This window comes from Fundulus heteroclitus, chromosome 5 (genome assembly GCF_011125445.2).
Source record: "Fundulus heteroclitus isolate FHET01 chromosome 5, MU-UCD_Fhet_4.1, whole genome shotgun sequence".
In the NCBI taxonomy this organism is placed as follows: Eukaryota; Metazoa; Chordata; class Actinopteri; order Cyprinodontiformes; family Fundulidae; genus Fundulus; species Fundulus heteroclitus.
In genome coordinates this window covers 25899117-25914855 of record NC_046365.1, presented here as the reverse complement: position 1 = coordinate 25914855, position 15739 = coordinate 25899117, and the positions used below count along the sequence as shown (strand labels likewise).

The following is a 15739-nucleotide window of genomic DNA, read 5'->3' as shown; positions in this document are numbered from 1 at the left end:
TTTTCTTGATGTTAGGTTTTGAAACAAAATTGAACACTAAAGACTGAATTCTCACCACCAGTTGTTGACAGACCAATTCCTGTGAACCGCCATGTTGTTATTGTATCTTGGAGAGGCACAGTCTTTTCGAATGATGTCGTTTCACTGAGACAAAAATAAACATTTGTGTTCTTATCAACGAAATCTAAATTGTGAGTGAAAGTAAAAGTTTCAGTAAGCCCACCAGTTTGGTGTCTCTGATGGACAGGGGGGCAGTTTGATGTCAGACCACAGCCAGCTCTCAGGGAAGTTGGTGCGAGAGACTATGTCATTGCTGTCCATGTAGCTGTTGTCGTCACTTTCACCTAAAGTTTGATTCAAAATGAGAACATTTCATCCCCTTCAAACCACAGCACTGCAAATAACAACGCAGTCGCCTCTCATCTCTCTCTTAGGGCTCTTACTGCGGCCCAGTTTCAGGTTTTCCTTCCTCCTCTCAGCTTGTTTTCTTTCCATCTCTGTGCAGCAGTGCAGGAAGGCCTCGACGCAGCCCGGACCATCTGAGATGTACTCACTGCGACGCTCACAGGAGTACGAAACTGTGGTGTCCCTCATGCCGTCCAAACAACAGTCCCGCTGCAGTTCATCATCATATTGACTCACTGGTCACAAAGAAGGTTGTAAAGAAGAAATAAAGGTACAAATGAGCAAAGGAAGTGTCATTTGACTGGAGACAAACAAAAACAGTTCACTACTATAAACTGGAGAAAACTTCTCACAAAAGAGAATGGGTAAAATTACGGTTTAAAAACGAAGGTTTTAAAAATAATATCTGTGAGCTTGTTTTATTTACATGAATCTGCTTTTACTGACATTTGATTGCCGGCATAGGGTAGACAGACACATTTGTAGACATTTTATATGCACTGGATTGTTCTTGTTAACATTTGCTCTGATTGTTCTCACATAGGTTGGTGGTGAAGTTCATCATGGCAGCGTCCCGTTTCCTCCTGCTGAGGGCCGAGCACGTCAGCTCTGAAACGCACAGATGGATGCTCATGTCATACTGAAGAAATTTCAAATTTACTCCTGGTAGAGTTTTGACGACAAATAGCAAAAATGACGAGGATTTTTAAATTTTAGCCTTTGTAAAAAGGGCTACCTATATATTTAAAAAAAGAAACTCAGAAAAGGATATACAGCTCTTTTTTAACAAATAAAGCTGTCATGATCTTGGCACTGATGCTGGTCTGATTACTCACTCTACACACCAGCTCAACTGCGCCTGCCAGTATATAAACAGCCTTCAGACCTGACATTAGTGCCAGATTATTTCGAGCCATCCGGTGAGACATATTCCAGCATTCTGTATCCTGACTTCTGATTACCTGTTCTGCCTCTTGACCTCTGAGCCTACCTGATTCCTGCCTGACCTGACTGCCTGTGTACTGAACTAGACCTGCTACCTGACATCTGAGTCTGCCGGATCCCGTTCTGATTGGATATCTGACCACCTGGCTCTGACCTCGGACCTCGTCCCCGACATCGGCTTCTGGTTTGCCCTCCTGATCATCTTGTCTGTGATTGTCTCCACGGTTCTGACCCTCTGCATGTTCCCTGACCACCATTCGCCTACAGGAGCTCCGTTCTGAGATTTCCTGTACACTTGTGTTTTCCCCCAGACTGAGCACAGAGAAAAGCGTAGTGACCATTACGTTTGTGACTAGTCCTCACTGCAAGATAAACGTGGCCATTAACCAGCTGTCTCTGCTTCCAGAGGTTCCTGCCATAGACGCTGACGCAGCCTGCCGCAGTTTAGTTGTTAATAAACTGTTTCAAATCATACACACTTTGTCTGGTCCGAATTCTGGGTCTTTATATTCCATTCATAACAAAAGCTCTTAATGAATGACTTCTATAATAACTTTTAAGACCATAAAGCTCCTTGTTTTTTCCCAGTCTATAGCTTCAATTGTAGTTCTTTTGAGGCATAGCTTTTATTTATAGACTCCTCTGTTGTGAAATTTCCTGCTAAATCTCATTTGTGTGGTAAGCACTCCTAAAACATTAAATGATGGACAATAAACCTGTAACACCTTTGTTGCCTCTGCTGGCCTAATACCATCAAGTCTATCAGTTTTCTTGTTTCAGACAATGTATTTTGTTTCTCATACATCTACAATGTCAGCAGAAAAATATAAAAAGGAAAGTATGAAGTTACCTTTTCTGTACGGAGTCCCAGATCCTAAGTTGGACTGAAACAACAGTCCAGCATCGTAAAACACACTCATGCTGTCCTTTCCTCCCCCATGTGTGCAGCCGATGTCATAGTTTTCAACTGTGTCCCACACCTATGAAATCAAAGCAGCTCCTCAATACAAAAAATGACTGACGCAACTGTAAAATGAATCTTGGACATGTAAAGGTGTTTTGTGTGGTGGCCGACGGGTGCAAAATGCAGCAAAGGGCTGAACGAGCTGCAAAAGACAAATACTGCAGTCACAGAAAACAGAAAGATGCAAACTCCAAAACCCACTTAAACAAAACAAAAAAAAAACAAACAAATGCAACAGCAAAACGCTGTGAAAGAAAAATGCTGCAAGTATCAAAAACAACAGTGATTTAAAAAAAGCTGCAAATTAATTAAAAAACGAAAATACATCTGACCACGGAAGTGAGACGATCACCAAGTCAGATGGGACTAGACCCTCAGTAAAGACAATGATGCCCAGAAGAAAGTTAGAGGGAAGAAAGAAAATATACTTTTACCTTAATTTCTTGTTTAAACATGTGAAAATAATATTTACAATATTATAGAGCATCTGCATATTTATGTGAGTCATATTACCGCGCCAGTCTGAGTCCCCCTAGTTCTGGTGCACATCTATTTTTGTCCAGACCAAGTTTGCAGCTTTTGTTTTTTACTTGTTGGGGTTTTCAGTACTTGCAGCATCTTTTTTTATCTTACTTCTGTTTTCCGTGATTGCAGCATTTTTCTGTTGGTTTTCTGTTTGATTTGTTTCTTGTTTGTGTGTTTTGGAGTTGACATGATGTGTATGCAGCGTGTTTGGCCTTTTGTGGCGCTATCAGCCTTTTGCTGCGTGGTTGCACCTGCCGGCCACCATTGTTTTGGCTTTTCAGTGCACAGGCTAAACATGGTCAATCAGCATGTGACTTCTGCTGCCTCGGTTTAGGAGAGGAGATCACCTTTTTCTGTGTCAGACGGTATTTCTTGTTTAGAGCAATCACACCTTTGTCCACGGCCACCAGTCCCACTGTGGCCCTAGGATCTCCTGTGACTCTCAGGCCAAACTTCTTGCGAGGTTCATAAGAGGCAGAAGATGTCTGCGGCTCTATTTTCAACTTAAGAGCAAAGGGAAGGTTAATTTGGGGATAGATGCAATTGTTTTTGCCAAGTAATAAACTCACTACTACAACCATCATACTATTGTGTATTGCCGTTTCTTTTTAATGCCGTATGATGATACACAGGTTAAACTAAATAACCCTTCGACAAATCAATAACCTGCCCACAAAAAAACTTTAATTACTCTGTCCTTACTTAATAGCACTTTTTATACGATACATCACAAATTTTACCTCATTTCTCTATGCTTGTATCTTTGAAAAGTGTGTTTTAGTTTACATGTCAATTACATAACAACTCAAAAACACATGTGTGGACCATTATTTTTGAACCAAGGTTTCAAGGTATTACCAGAGAGGAATTGGATTTCCAATGTACAAATTTATTGCCCAGATATCTGGAGACATATAAAATCAGTATGATATCTGGTTAATGCTGACTGGGCAATATAGATAAAAAGCATACAGATAAAATAAAATTCATATTGATCGATATTTGATAATTATCAAAAAATTTAAAACATGCACTTTAAGTGCAGCCCTGGCCATTTATGCTGTTGCTTAATGACCTATTTTTAGATAAAGAACGCACAAACACTCAAACTCCGCCCTGCAGAGCATTCCTGTGTCTGTGTTTGTCATTGGTTGGGAGGATTTAATGACTGGGACTTTAACCCACATTATAGGCTAAAATGCAAAATGAGGGAAAACTGTTCTTAAACTTTTTATTGACCATGTTTTCTATCTCACCACACATCTATTGATAGATATATATTGTTATTAGATTATCGTCCAGCGCTAATGCAGAGAGACGTGGCTCCCGTCAAACTAAATATATTTAACAAAAATACCCGTGATACTTGCTTTAAATGTAGACAAAAGTATTCTTAAATTTAGGAAATGTGTATTTGTGAAAAACAAAACAAAATCCCTTCTCACATTTGTTTCAATTTCACATTTAAACTCTGCTACATCATTGTGCCTCACCGAGCCCATGCATGCATCTTTTACATCCACCCAGACTGAGTCTGACACCACCTCATCATCGTTTGGATGGTAGTAGGCGACGATGCGAAAGGATGGCAGGAACTCTTTAGTGATGGTGAATAACATGGAAATCATGGCTTGACCTTTCACTTTGAAACGTCCGTACTTTATCAACTGACTTTTGCTCTGGATCTGTGGGCAAAGAAAAGTGGGCATCGGCACTGTGTGGAACTGATTTACGCTTCAAATGCTTTTAGAAGCAAACAATCAACTAAAACATAAATCCACACAAAACCTGCTCTCGCACCAAATATGTTATGTCAGTTTCCACATTTTCCAGTTTGTTGAGGTTGATGTTCATTTTCAGGTTATCTCCCAGTTTTACTTCTGCTGTAGTCACTCCTGCAGAGACCTTTTAGTTAATTTGAAGAAAGGGTAGTTATGCATGACTAGTTGACTGAAATAACTTGAGTATTTACCAATATGGATATAATTGCTGCTTGCTGAGCGGTAAGGGAGAGCAGTCATGGAAGCTGATGCTTGCCTTTCAGCTGGAATTCGAGGATTATTGGTCCTCACCTACAGTTCAACAGAAAAATAAAAATGCATTATGCAGTTAGCAGCCCCATTGTTTGCAATGTAGAAACGCAACAATAGATTTCCAAAAAGTAATATTAGGTAAAATAAGATTGCCTCCTTATTTACAGGAAGAAAATATTATTTAAGACTTCATATATGTAAGATAAGCTGTGGTCAGAGACCTGAAAATCTTATATGAGCTTTCATACAGAATGTGAGACTTTTATTAAACATAAGATATGTTAAATAACCATCCCCACGATAGGAAAAAAGTGAAATAATAAACATGCAATTCTGACAATTCACCGGACTTACCGTGATCTTCAGTGGTTCAGCTTTAGCCACTGTATTGATAGATAGTCTTGCCATACCGTTGGCAGAGGTAATGCCTTCAACTTCAGTTTCATCGACTGAAACAGGAACCCCTTGAGCTGGAGTGCCATCAGGATTCAAAACTTCAAGCTTTCAACAAACAAGCAAACAATCAAATCAACAACGGTCAACCCTGTCTGACAGAAATGGGGGAAATTAATATAGTACTGGGAAAAAAAGAGGATATTTGCACAACTTGAACATTCAAATTTTGGGTAAACAATTTATAAAAATGTATACATTGTGCTTTAACGGCAACATAAATAAATGAAAATATATCTTGCGTCACAGATTGTTGGCTCAGTTAAGGGTGACATTATTTAATCTATTCAAGTCCCTCAGTTTGTTTTATATAAAAACTCCACCAAATGCCTTAAAAAGTAGGGCCACTGTAGGGCCACTTTTTTTGCCCAGTTGTTCATCTTGCAATGTTTGTAACCCATATAAATTACTCAGAAATGTCCATCTTCTCTGCCTCGTTTGTAACAATCAAGATCCCTAGTATAACACACTTGACAAAGTGATTACCGTAGACCTCAAGCAATCTGTTGCAAAGGTAGGGAAACATTTAAAATTTACCATTTTACTGCATGTACATTGCAAAAGACAAAAACAATCGTACCGCAAGATCAAAAGTCAATCCTGGTTTGAAATACTTGGGTGTCTTGGTGAACTGGATGATATAAGGGGATATGACAATGTAGATATCTCTCAGCTCTGCCTCCACCATCTCACTACCTGAGTAGGTAAGAACAAATTGTTATTTTTTTATGTTATCCTTTCACATTAGTAAGCACACCATGTACAGCTTTGGATGCAGCAGTTATTTATATATATAACATTCAACATGAATGGGCATGTTAAATGTTATATATAGAGAACAAAACTGAACATCCCCCAATATGATGAAACAAGGTAATAGATAAACATTTATTTACACCAGTCAAAAGTTTGAACTCCCCTTTGTCATTCAATGGCTTTTCCTTCTTTTCATAACTTTCTACATTGTAGATACATTACGAAGACATCACAACTGTGACCCAATAGTACATAGAATTATGCATCAAACACAAAGTTCTGAAAAATCTCCCAACATCTTGTATATTTCAGCTTTTTCAAAATAGCCTTCCCTTGTTTTGATTACTGCTTTGATCACTATTGGCCTTTTCTCAATGAGCTTCACAAGGTTAATAACCTGAAATGGTTTTCCAGCTGTATTCAAAGAGTTCCCAGAGATAGTAATAAAAATAAGACAAACCATTGAATGAGAAGGTAAGTCCAAACCTTTGAATGGTAGCCAAAAAGTGCTCTGAAGACTCTCAAAAAAGCAACAGTGAAAGAGTCATAGATTAAATCCATTAAACTACAAGACAAACATACATCTAGAGGAAATCAACTACAGTACTATAAGAATCTGGTACAATCTACTTTCACTGGAAACAGATTAAACCTTTAATGTTTGTGTGGTTGGATGAAGTGAGTTTACATGCTTCAGGGAAACCCAGGGGTTTTGATACCAAGCATTTCATGATATGCTGTCTTCTATTTACAAGCCATGATAATGCTTATTATTCTCCCAGTTGGCCTGTTCAACATAACTGGAAAATCTACGTTACCCTGTGATGGCCTTGTGACCTTTCCAAGGTAGTGATGATGAGCACATTTTTTTCCTGATGATTATGTTATTAATTATAATAATGTGACACTTTCAGGAGTCCATGGTGACAGTTTTAGATAGTAGTTATAGCTAAAATTTAGTTTGCAAATTTGTTAGGGAACATGCCTTTAAATTAAAATAGCATAAATTGCCAGAAGATTGTTTGATCTAACTTTGTATGTGCATGCACTCACTGCCAACCTCTGTATTTCTTACCGCTGTCAGTCAGCACGGTGACAGCCACGAAAATGGAGCTCCCGAGAAGATCAGTGATGTTTTCAACGGTCTGAGTGATGTGTTCTCTCCTCAGGGTCACGAACCCTTCTCCGTTTTCAATCTAATGTCACATAACATAAGTTACCAGGAGAGCGTGGTGTTGTCTCAGATTTACATTCCAGTTATACTCAAAGGCCACTTTATTTGGTATACATGTTCAGTAGCCTGTTAACAAAGATAGCAAGTTATATCATTGGTCCTTTTTTGAAGATGGCCATATATTAAAAAGATGAACATTGTTCAAATTATCTCCACATGATCTCATTGAAACCCTACTTTTACTGGCTTTTTTCAGGTTAGTTACTGTGGGTTTGAATGTAGAAAGCCTCCATTTTAACATTGCCAGCACTGACCAAAGGCTGACATCTCATTGGTACAAACTGTTTTTAAAGCACATGCAAGGGAATGATTGAGACAGGAAGAAGGTCAAATGACACAGAAAGATAGTTGAATAGCATCTACCGACACTCTCTGAAGTGAGCTGGGAAAACTCTTTTTTTGATTCCCAAGCATAACTCCAAAGGCTCCATAGGCGGTCCCTTCAACTCCTTCCCCAAACATGTACCTGAAATCAACAGGAGGGGACTTTTATTTATTTTTAAATATGATAATCAAAACTTTTTTCTAAAACCATAAGGAAAAACTTCACATACATGGCTTTGATGTCTATGTGGAGTTCTTGGCTGTCCAAAAAGAAGAATGAGCCTCGGTGCATCAGTTTAACTTCAAAACTAGGCAGTACTAAAGAAAGTAACAGATTTGTGTAATCTCATGCATCAAAATACCAACCAGCAGATGGGGAAATCTCTGATTCAACTCACCATACTCTTTGACCTCAAATTGGGCAGAGTAACTCATCTTTGGTTTGCTGTGAAACCGTGCCCTTATGTTCCAAAGTCCAACACTGAATATGCACACAAAGCACAAAAAGAGACCAGAAGATTAGGATGTCAGATTTGATTACTAATGCCTCCTCCTACGGCGTATTTTGATCTGTTATTAAGATTATATTACTTCTCCCATTTTCAGTTATCCTACCTATTCTGTAGACATATGTTTGCTGGTTAGTATTACATTTAAGATGGAGTGAGAGGCCCTATTGGATATATTTGCACATAGATATATTGATAGCTCAAGTTTATCTGACCACAATCAACAAGCTTCCCCTTCTTTGACTGTTATAGATTGTACTGAGCAAAAATACTGGAGGAATTAAGTTATTTTGTTTGTTGTGCTTCACTACGTCTCACCTTTCTACACAGCCTAGATGGCTATAGAAAAAAATAGGCTATTTGGGAACTGATTGTCCGTTCCCAGCATAATTTATGTTCAAAGATACCCGGTTGAGGTGGTAAGGGGAGCGGAAACAATTCTTCTTTTCAGTTCTGCACTGTGCGCGAGGGATAAACACCGTGGGGAAAATGAATAAATACAGACTCTAAAGCACTCTTTTTAAAGACGGAGGAAGAGGAATGTTAAAAAACCCTGAAAATGCTCCATAAAGTACACACTGACATTATCCATCCATCCATCCATCCATCCATCCATCCATCCATCCATCCATCCATCCATCCATCCATCCATCATCTTCCGCTTATCCGGGGTCGGGTCGCTGGGCTAGCAGCTTCAGTAGGGAGGCCCAAACGTCCCTCTCCCCAGCCACTGACATTACAGTGTGACTAAATTGAGTATGTGCACCTCAATTGAAGCGCAAGGTAACGGAGCAACCCCACTGCGGGCGTACCCCCAAAAAACAATCCAGCGCTCTTCTCTTTCTCTGTGCCGCCTAAGAGGAAAGGCGCCGTCTGGTACACATCATGACAATATCCAACACCACCTTCACATGCTGACAGGTTCACATCAAATGTGGTGTTTCCAACAACTCCTTGCATTTGGCGTATTACAGTCCTGTGGCTCTTAGGCACGCAACTTTCTCTGTGCTGCCGGTTTACTGAGAACTAGAACATGATGCTTGCTGTTTTCATGTTTGGAGCAAGAATAAATTAAATTTTATTCAGCTTCATTGTATTTTATTTAATAGTGATAAAAATAATTCAAATGAAAGGGGGGGGGGGGGTCCTGATACAAATTCCCTGGATTTGGGGATCCTCTCCAGTTCTGTCAGATTGGATAATAAACGTTGGTGGAGAGCCATTTTATGGTTTCTCCAGAGATACTCAATTGGGTTTAGGTCAGGGCTTTGGCTGGGCCCATCAAGAACGGTCACAGAGTCATTCCAAAGCCTCTCCTTTGTTATTTTTGCTATGTGCTTAGGGTCATTATCTTGTTGGAAGGTGAACCTTCGGCCCTCTAAACCAGTGGCACACCAGGGATTTACCCCGGTTGTCCCCTATGCCATTCTGCCCTGGTCTGAGGTCCTAAGCATTCTGGAAGAAGTGCTCTTCCATGATATCTCTGTACTTGGGCATATTAATCATTTCTTCAATTGCAACCAATCGTCCTGTCCCTGCAGCTGAAAAACCAACATAGCATTATGCTGCCACCACCATGTTTCACTGTTGGGATTGTACTGGGCAGGTGGTGAGCAGTGCCTGATCTCTCCACAAATACTGCTTTTAATTAATGGCAAAAAGTTCAATCATGGTCTCATCAGACCAGATCATCTTATTTCTCATAGTCTGTTAGTCCTTCAGGTGCTTTTTAGCAAACTCTGTACAGGCTTTCATATTCTTAGCACTGAGGAGAGGCTTCCTTCGGGCCACTCTGCCATAAAGCCCTGACTGGTGGTGGGCTGCAGTGATAGTCAGAGCAAATGAGAAATCATTGGATCCAAAGAACTGTCCAAGGATTTCAGAGACAGAATTGTGGCAAGGCACAGATCTGGCCAAGGTTGCAAAAGGAGTTCTGCAGCAACCAAGGTTCCTAAGAGGATAGTGGCCTCCATAATCCTTAAATGGAAGAAGTTTGGGACAACCTTAACTCTTCCCTAGACCTGGCTGTCCAGCCAAACTTAGCATACTAGGGAGAAGAGTCTTGGTCAAAGAGGTAAAGAAGAACCCAAAGATCACTGTGTCTGAGCTCTGGAGATGCAGTACGGAGATGGGAGAAAGTTCCACAAAGTCAACATGCACTGTGAGCGGCAAGGTCTTATACAGGTGCGTGGCTTTACCAATCAACTCCAATCAGTTTAATTAAACACAGCTGGACTCCAATGAGGCAGTTGAACCATCTCAAGAAGGATCAGAAGAAAATAACAGGTTGTGAGTTAAATATGAGCGTCACAGCAAAGGGTCTGAAAACTTATGACCATGTGACATTCCATCTTTTGCAACATTTTTTGCATGTCTGTTTTTTTCTGTCAAGGTGCACATTAATGAAAATTAATAAAGAAATAAAATACACTTTTTCGATTTTAGCAAATGGTTGCAATGAAACAAAGAGTGATCTATTTAAAGAGGTCTGAATACTTTCTGTACCCACGGTATATATGTCCAATATGCTGCAAAATATAATGTAAAAAGCTCACCTGACAACTTCAGGAAGTTTAAAGTCTCCAGAATGAATCCCCGACCTCAGAGAAACTGGGTCCAATGGTAGGATGATGCCTTCAGGGGTCTTATAAAATGAAAGTAAAGATTTGTTGTTATTTACTATTAAACTAAGTCATATTCTATTATATAATTCTTATTTAAATATTTTTTTTCTTTATTAAATGTCAATCCTAGATCCAAGGTCTGACTTCAGAGTTAAATGTAATGCAGCACATGCAGCTATCTGCACTTGTTTTTTCTTGACTATCATTTGCTTTACTTTATAACAAGAGTTCTCAGAAATGTCTCCCCCCAACATCTCTTATGAAACGTTCCTGATTAATCAAACCTGATTAAAGGTCAATGTACTTCTTGAACCAATCATCTTTTTGCTTGTTGGTGATAATCAGCTTTATTTATTTATTATTTATCTTATGGATAACTAATACCACTGGTTTCTTCAAAAGCTCTTCAACAATAAACTAGATAATGAATGCTGTCCTGACACTCCCTACTGTGGGTGTAGGCATCTTTGCATATGGAAGGTGTCTGCAGCTGCATCAAGCCCTAATTCTTTAAAAATAAAAACTAAAGAAAACAAGGGATGTTGAAGGTAAAACACTTTATTTTCTTTTAAATCAGTCTTAGGTTCAGAACAAAACACTCATTATGTCAGTAAACAGACTGCCTTAGTTTGTAAATACATGTTTTAAAGATTAATCCTCCAGATCTATTTTTATAGTTTGCTATTTTGTTGTTTTATAATAATAATAATAATAATAATAATAATAATAATAATAATAATAATAATACATTTTATTTATATGTGCCTCTCCCGACCTTACATCGAACATAAAAACAGACGTGTTACTATATGTCTTTATGGGTTTTAATTTCTATTACACTGTATGAATTTAGTGAGATAATTTTCCCTCTGTTTTGTATAAACAAGTCTAAGAAATTAGCATAATGTTGAATCTTGAGTGTCAACATTCTGGATATGAAACTGCTCTTATTATGCCAAATGTTATAAAGCTTTGAATAAAAAAAAAAACAACAACAACATTTAGCAGACAATTGGCTTCAGTAGCAATAAAATCTTAGGGGCAAAATTCTTCCGTATGGCAGAACTCTGATTAGTCAACTATAAGCTCATTTTAGCTCACTGGCTGTGTGACTTGTCTCTGATGTTACCCTAATCGGTCCCCTCCCCCACTACAACTTTATGCAAAGGGTGTATTTCATGCTTCAGATTAGGTTATTTTCATTAATAAACTTTAAGACTGATTTGAATTTTGATAATGAGAACCACTTGTTGATTGCTGGACATTATAGTTACTTAAAGTTGCAGATAGCTGCTCCAGCCTAGAATAATCATAAAAACATCTTTACAATCCGATCAGCGACATCACTTCACTCTTCAATTAAGTGAGCATCAGGTGGCTAAATTCTTATATATAAAATTTTCCCCCCAAACATCTATAAAATTAAAAATACTCCCAGCTAGTCTCAGTTCTATGCCGAGTGTCCCTTTTCAGATATTAAGTAATCACCATATCAAGCTGAAAGGCTATATTACCAGCCATATTGATACATATCAGTCAGTGTATTTAAATACAGTGCAGCAGCTTAATATGCATAGTGATTTAAGTTTCTTAGTATTAAAAAACATTGAATTACCATCCGTTTTACATAATAAAACTCGCATTAATGATATTTACAGACTAAATAGTTTACCAGAAACTCAATGACAATAGAAGTGTCCATTTGGGTCCTGTTACCCCTCTCCACAGGCTTCATGTCTTGTGTCATTGCAAATACCCTGTAATAAACTGCAGCAAGGATGATAGAAAGTGAAAATACTACACATCCAATCATGTGACCTATTTTAGCTCTCATTCACAGGAATAGCTCTTTTAATAACTGACGTTGAATTCTTACTTTCTCAAAGACAAAAACAAAACAAAACATAAAAACAAACAAAAACAAACAAATCAAAAAAACATATTTTAATTGATTTGTTAATTTAGGTTCAGCAAGGCGAAATCCAAACTCTTGCAGTTATTACAGAGAAAAAACAAAATGCAAACCTTTTCTGATATCTTCTAATAAGGACCACAAACGACATAAGGCGTACAACTTTCATTACTTGCCTTCTTGTCTCTGTGTTGTTACTGTCCTTGTTTAACAAAAAAACAACAGGAGAGACGTATTTGAGCGGTGTAGAGCCGTTGAACTCACCTTTGCTGTTGGGTGTGTAGAGTGCTTTGTCCGTCTGGATGAAGATGTAGCCGGCGTGGAAGGATAGAAGGACAACTTTCTCCAGCTTTGCATCTGGGAACAGAGCTTGCAGGTAGACGTACTGCTTCGTGTTTGGACTGCGACTGAAGTCGTCAGCAGGAATCTATGAAGAGGTGCATACATAGTAATAAAAAAAGGTTTATTATGAGAGTACACTATTTAAACTGGAAGTTTAAAGATAGCTAAACAAGGAATTAATTTATTAAAACTGCAATGGGTAAGGAAAGCGTAACTCAGTTTTAACATTACCTCAATTTGGCCAAAGTGTTGGAATCTGTTTGCCGTGGTAAGTTTCACAGAGGTGTGTGCAAGTTGTTTAGATTTGGTTGGATAGTTCATTACATTGATGTTGACTGTGATGTTGTTGTCATCGGGGCAGTCTTGGCACTCCACAAAGATGTTTTCTGCCCTGCCTACCCGCAGCAAATTGGGAGCAGACATCACCTTCCTACAAAGGACCAACAGGAATAAAAGCCACATTTAAACTTATCTCTGGGCAGACTGAACCCTAAAACAGGTTAATGACATCTTATCACCAATAAATCATTTACTTGTTTTTCACAACATTTGTTTGAGTCTGTTGAAGTTTCCGTTTACACTGCCTGTTAAAAACAACATTTCCCAGATCTTCAATTTGTGATCTATTGATTTTTTTCCCCCTGCTGACCTAAAGCATGCACTATTTTAACATAGACTCCATTTACTGTGAATTACACAATGAATCCGTTTTTATGAACCTGCCTATCCACAGTTGTACTTTAAAACAAACATTTTTAATTATTTTTTCTAATCTTCAGATTTTGTCCAGTATGAGCCCAGAGTGTGAATGTCAACTACATTGCTCTGTTTAGTGCTTAAAACTATTTCCCTTAACACAATATCAAAGAGTTTAACTCAAAGTTGAAAATATTAAAACTTCAAATATTACTGTAATCCTTTTCACATGAAACTTTATTTTTTAATTAACTTATATGTGTGATCGATTGCAGCTTACAGATAATTAATTTCTCCCAGAAATGGTAAACTTATACTACCAGCCTAGGTACATATTTAATAATTCCCTTATTTATGAATTTATGTTATTTGGCTTTTTGGGATGATCCACGAACAGCAAGTTGTTCAAATTTACAAGATTTGCTGTCCAGAGGACGGACAAGCTTACAGTGGTTCCCATTTGGATAAAAAAGAAGGCGATAAAAGAAGAAGAGGGGACTTACATCGGAGACCCTGTTGTATGAGAAATCAGGGAAATAAAAGCCGCGGAGGTAAACAACCACCGTAGCCCCTTCATCCCCTGGCCTGATCCCATATTGGCTTCAGTGGAGGACCGAACTGCAGGTTTCTGTCATGCAACCGCCTCCCTCCTTATGGACTTTCACTTTGCTTGTCTCATGTGTCATTCGAGAGAGAGAGAGAGAGAGAGAGAGAGAGAGAGAGAGAGAGAGAGAGAGAGAGAGAGAGAGAGAGAGAGAGAGAGAGAGAGTGTGTATTGGCTCCTTAATAGGTTTCAATCCTACGCTTTATTTGGCCTGATCGTTTACATTTGCATTCAGCCAGGTTTCTTTGCCACTTTAAAATATTTAGTACATTTAATTCTAAAAACTAATATTCTATATCCTCTCCAAGGAGGTTATTCTCTTAAATGGATCTGATGGATACATTTTTAGTATCAGGTTCTGTATGGTTTTGGTTTTATGTTCCTGGCTAGATATTTTTTGTTTTAATGGATATTGTATGATCCAATTTTCTTTTTATGATGCAGCAGTTAAAGGCTTTTTGAAGTATTATAAACATGCAAAAATATGCTGCACCGTCTGCCAAGATTTGGCAGACGGTGCAGGCAAGCAGAGATAAGGATGAGACCAGGTGATGCAGGTAGGGAAAGACCAGACCGAGCGATGTAGGCTGGGAAACCACCCGAACAGGCAGAGCAAACGGCTGGAAAGAGTCCAGGTGGAGTGGCTGGAACTCATGGAGAAACAGGCAGAACTGCAGCACGCAGACTCAAGCGACTTAACTAATGAGTCCAACTGGTTGATCATAAGTAGTGATGGGTCCGGCAACACCGATGCGTCGGCGCATGCGTCGAGCTCGTAGAGCAAAACCTGTGTCGATGCGCTTATCGCTATGGGAAAGTCACGTGACCGATATAGGAACTGTTTAGAACTGACTGACGCGCCAAACTGTTTCTGTTCCCTCTAAACTGCACACGTGTGCATTCGCGCACATCATCTGGATGCAGCGCGCACAGCAAAGCTATGCTGCGCAGTAAATAAAATCCAAGCTGAACTGTAAACAAAATAACAATAAACCAAGTTTTTTTAAACAATTTTGCAACTTTGGTGTGATGGTGTTGTACCACAGTCTCGCTCTGTGAGCGCCAGGTGCTGATCAGAGCGCACCACTGATTGATGGGTTGGGCAGACACCTTTATGGTTGGGCAGGTTGCGCTGTGCGTCTTTGTTCTGAGCCTCGTTTCAGAAAAAACGGCTGATCAACACTGAGTAGAAAGCGGCTACTCTGATTAGTTCTTCCTCCCTTTGTCATACTCAGCATGTCTGATTTCAGAACAGATGATATCAGTCAGGTAACTAAACACAGCGCCCGATCAACCATTGAACGTGAGCATGAGCATGAAAAAAAGCCCGATCACTGGAACGCATATAACGTGATTCACCATGGCAATGACAGGAAATAAGCTTGGAAGTGCGCATGTCCTGCGAGTAGAGTT

At 39.0% G+C, this 15739-nt stretch overlaps 1 protein-coding gene across 1 annotated transcript in view; it reads right to left on the bottom strand.

Moving 5' to 3' along the window:
* Nucleotides 1-14390, bottom strand: part of LOC105929253 (complement C3) — a 31904-nt gene extending 17514 nt beyond the window's left edge. Inside the window, exons 1-20 of the mRNA XM_012866949.3 lie at nt 14226-14390; nt 13258-13456; nt 12949-13111; nt 12445-12539; nt 10704-10792; nt 8038-8120; nt 7870-7957; nt 7679-7781; nt 7157-7277; nt 5906-6021; nt 5227-5373; nt 4812-4911; nt 4640-4734; nt 4333-4524; nt 3187-3342; nt 2201-2330; nt 946-1014; nt 444-641; nt 224-344; nt 56-144 (exon numbers count right to left, since the gene is read on the bottom strand). Coding sequence (XP_012722403.2) covers nt 56-144; nt 224-344; nt 444-641; nt 946-1014; nt 2201-2330; nt 3187-3342; nt 4333-4524; nt 4640-4734; nt 4812-4911; nt 5227-5373; nt 5906-6021; nt 7157-7277; nt 7679-7781; nt 7870-7957; nt 8038-8120; nt 10704-10792; nt 12445-12539; nt 12949-13111; nt 13258-13456; nt 14226-14317 — 2446 coding nt within the window. The 5' untranslated portion in view covers nt 14318-14390. The remainder of the gene's footprint in view (nt 1-55; nt 145-223; nt 345-443; nt 642-945; nt 1015-2200; nt 2331-3186; nt 3343-4332; nt 4525-4639; nt 4735-4811; nt 4912-5226; nt 5374-5905; nt 6022-7156; nt 7278-7678; nt 7782-7869; nt 7958-8037; nt 8121-10703; nt 10793-12444; nt 12540-12948; nt 13112-13257; nt 13457-14225) is intronic.
* Between the last annotated feature and the right edge of the window lie 1349 nt (nt 14391-15739).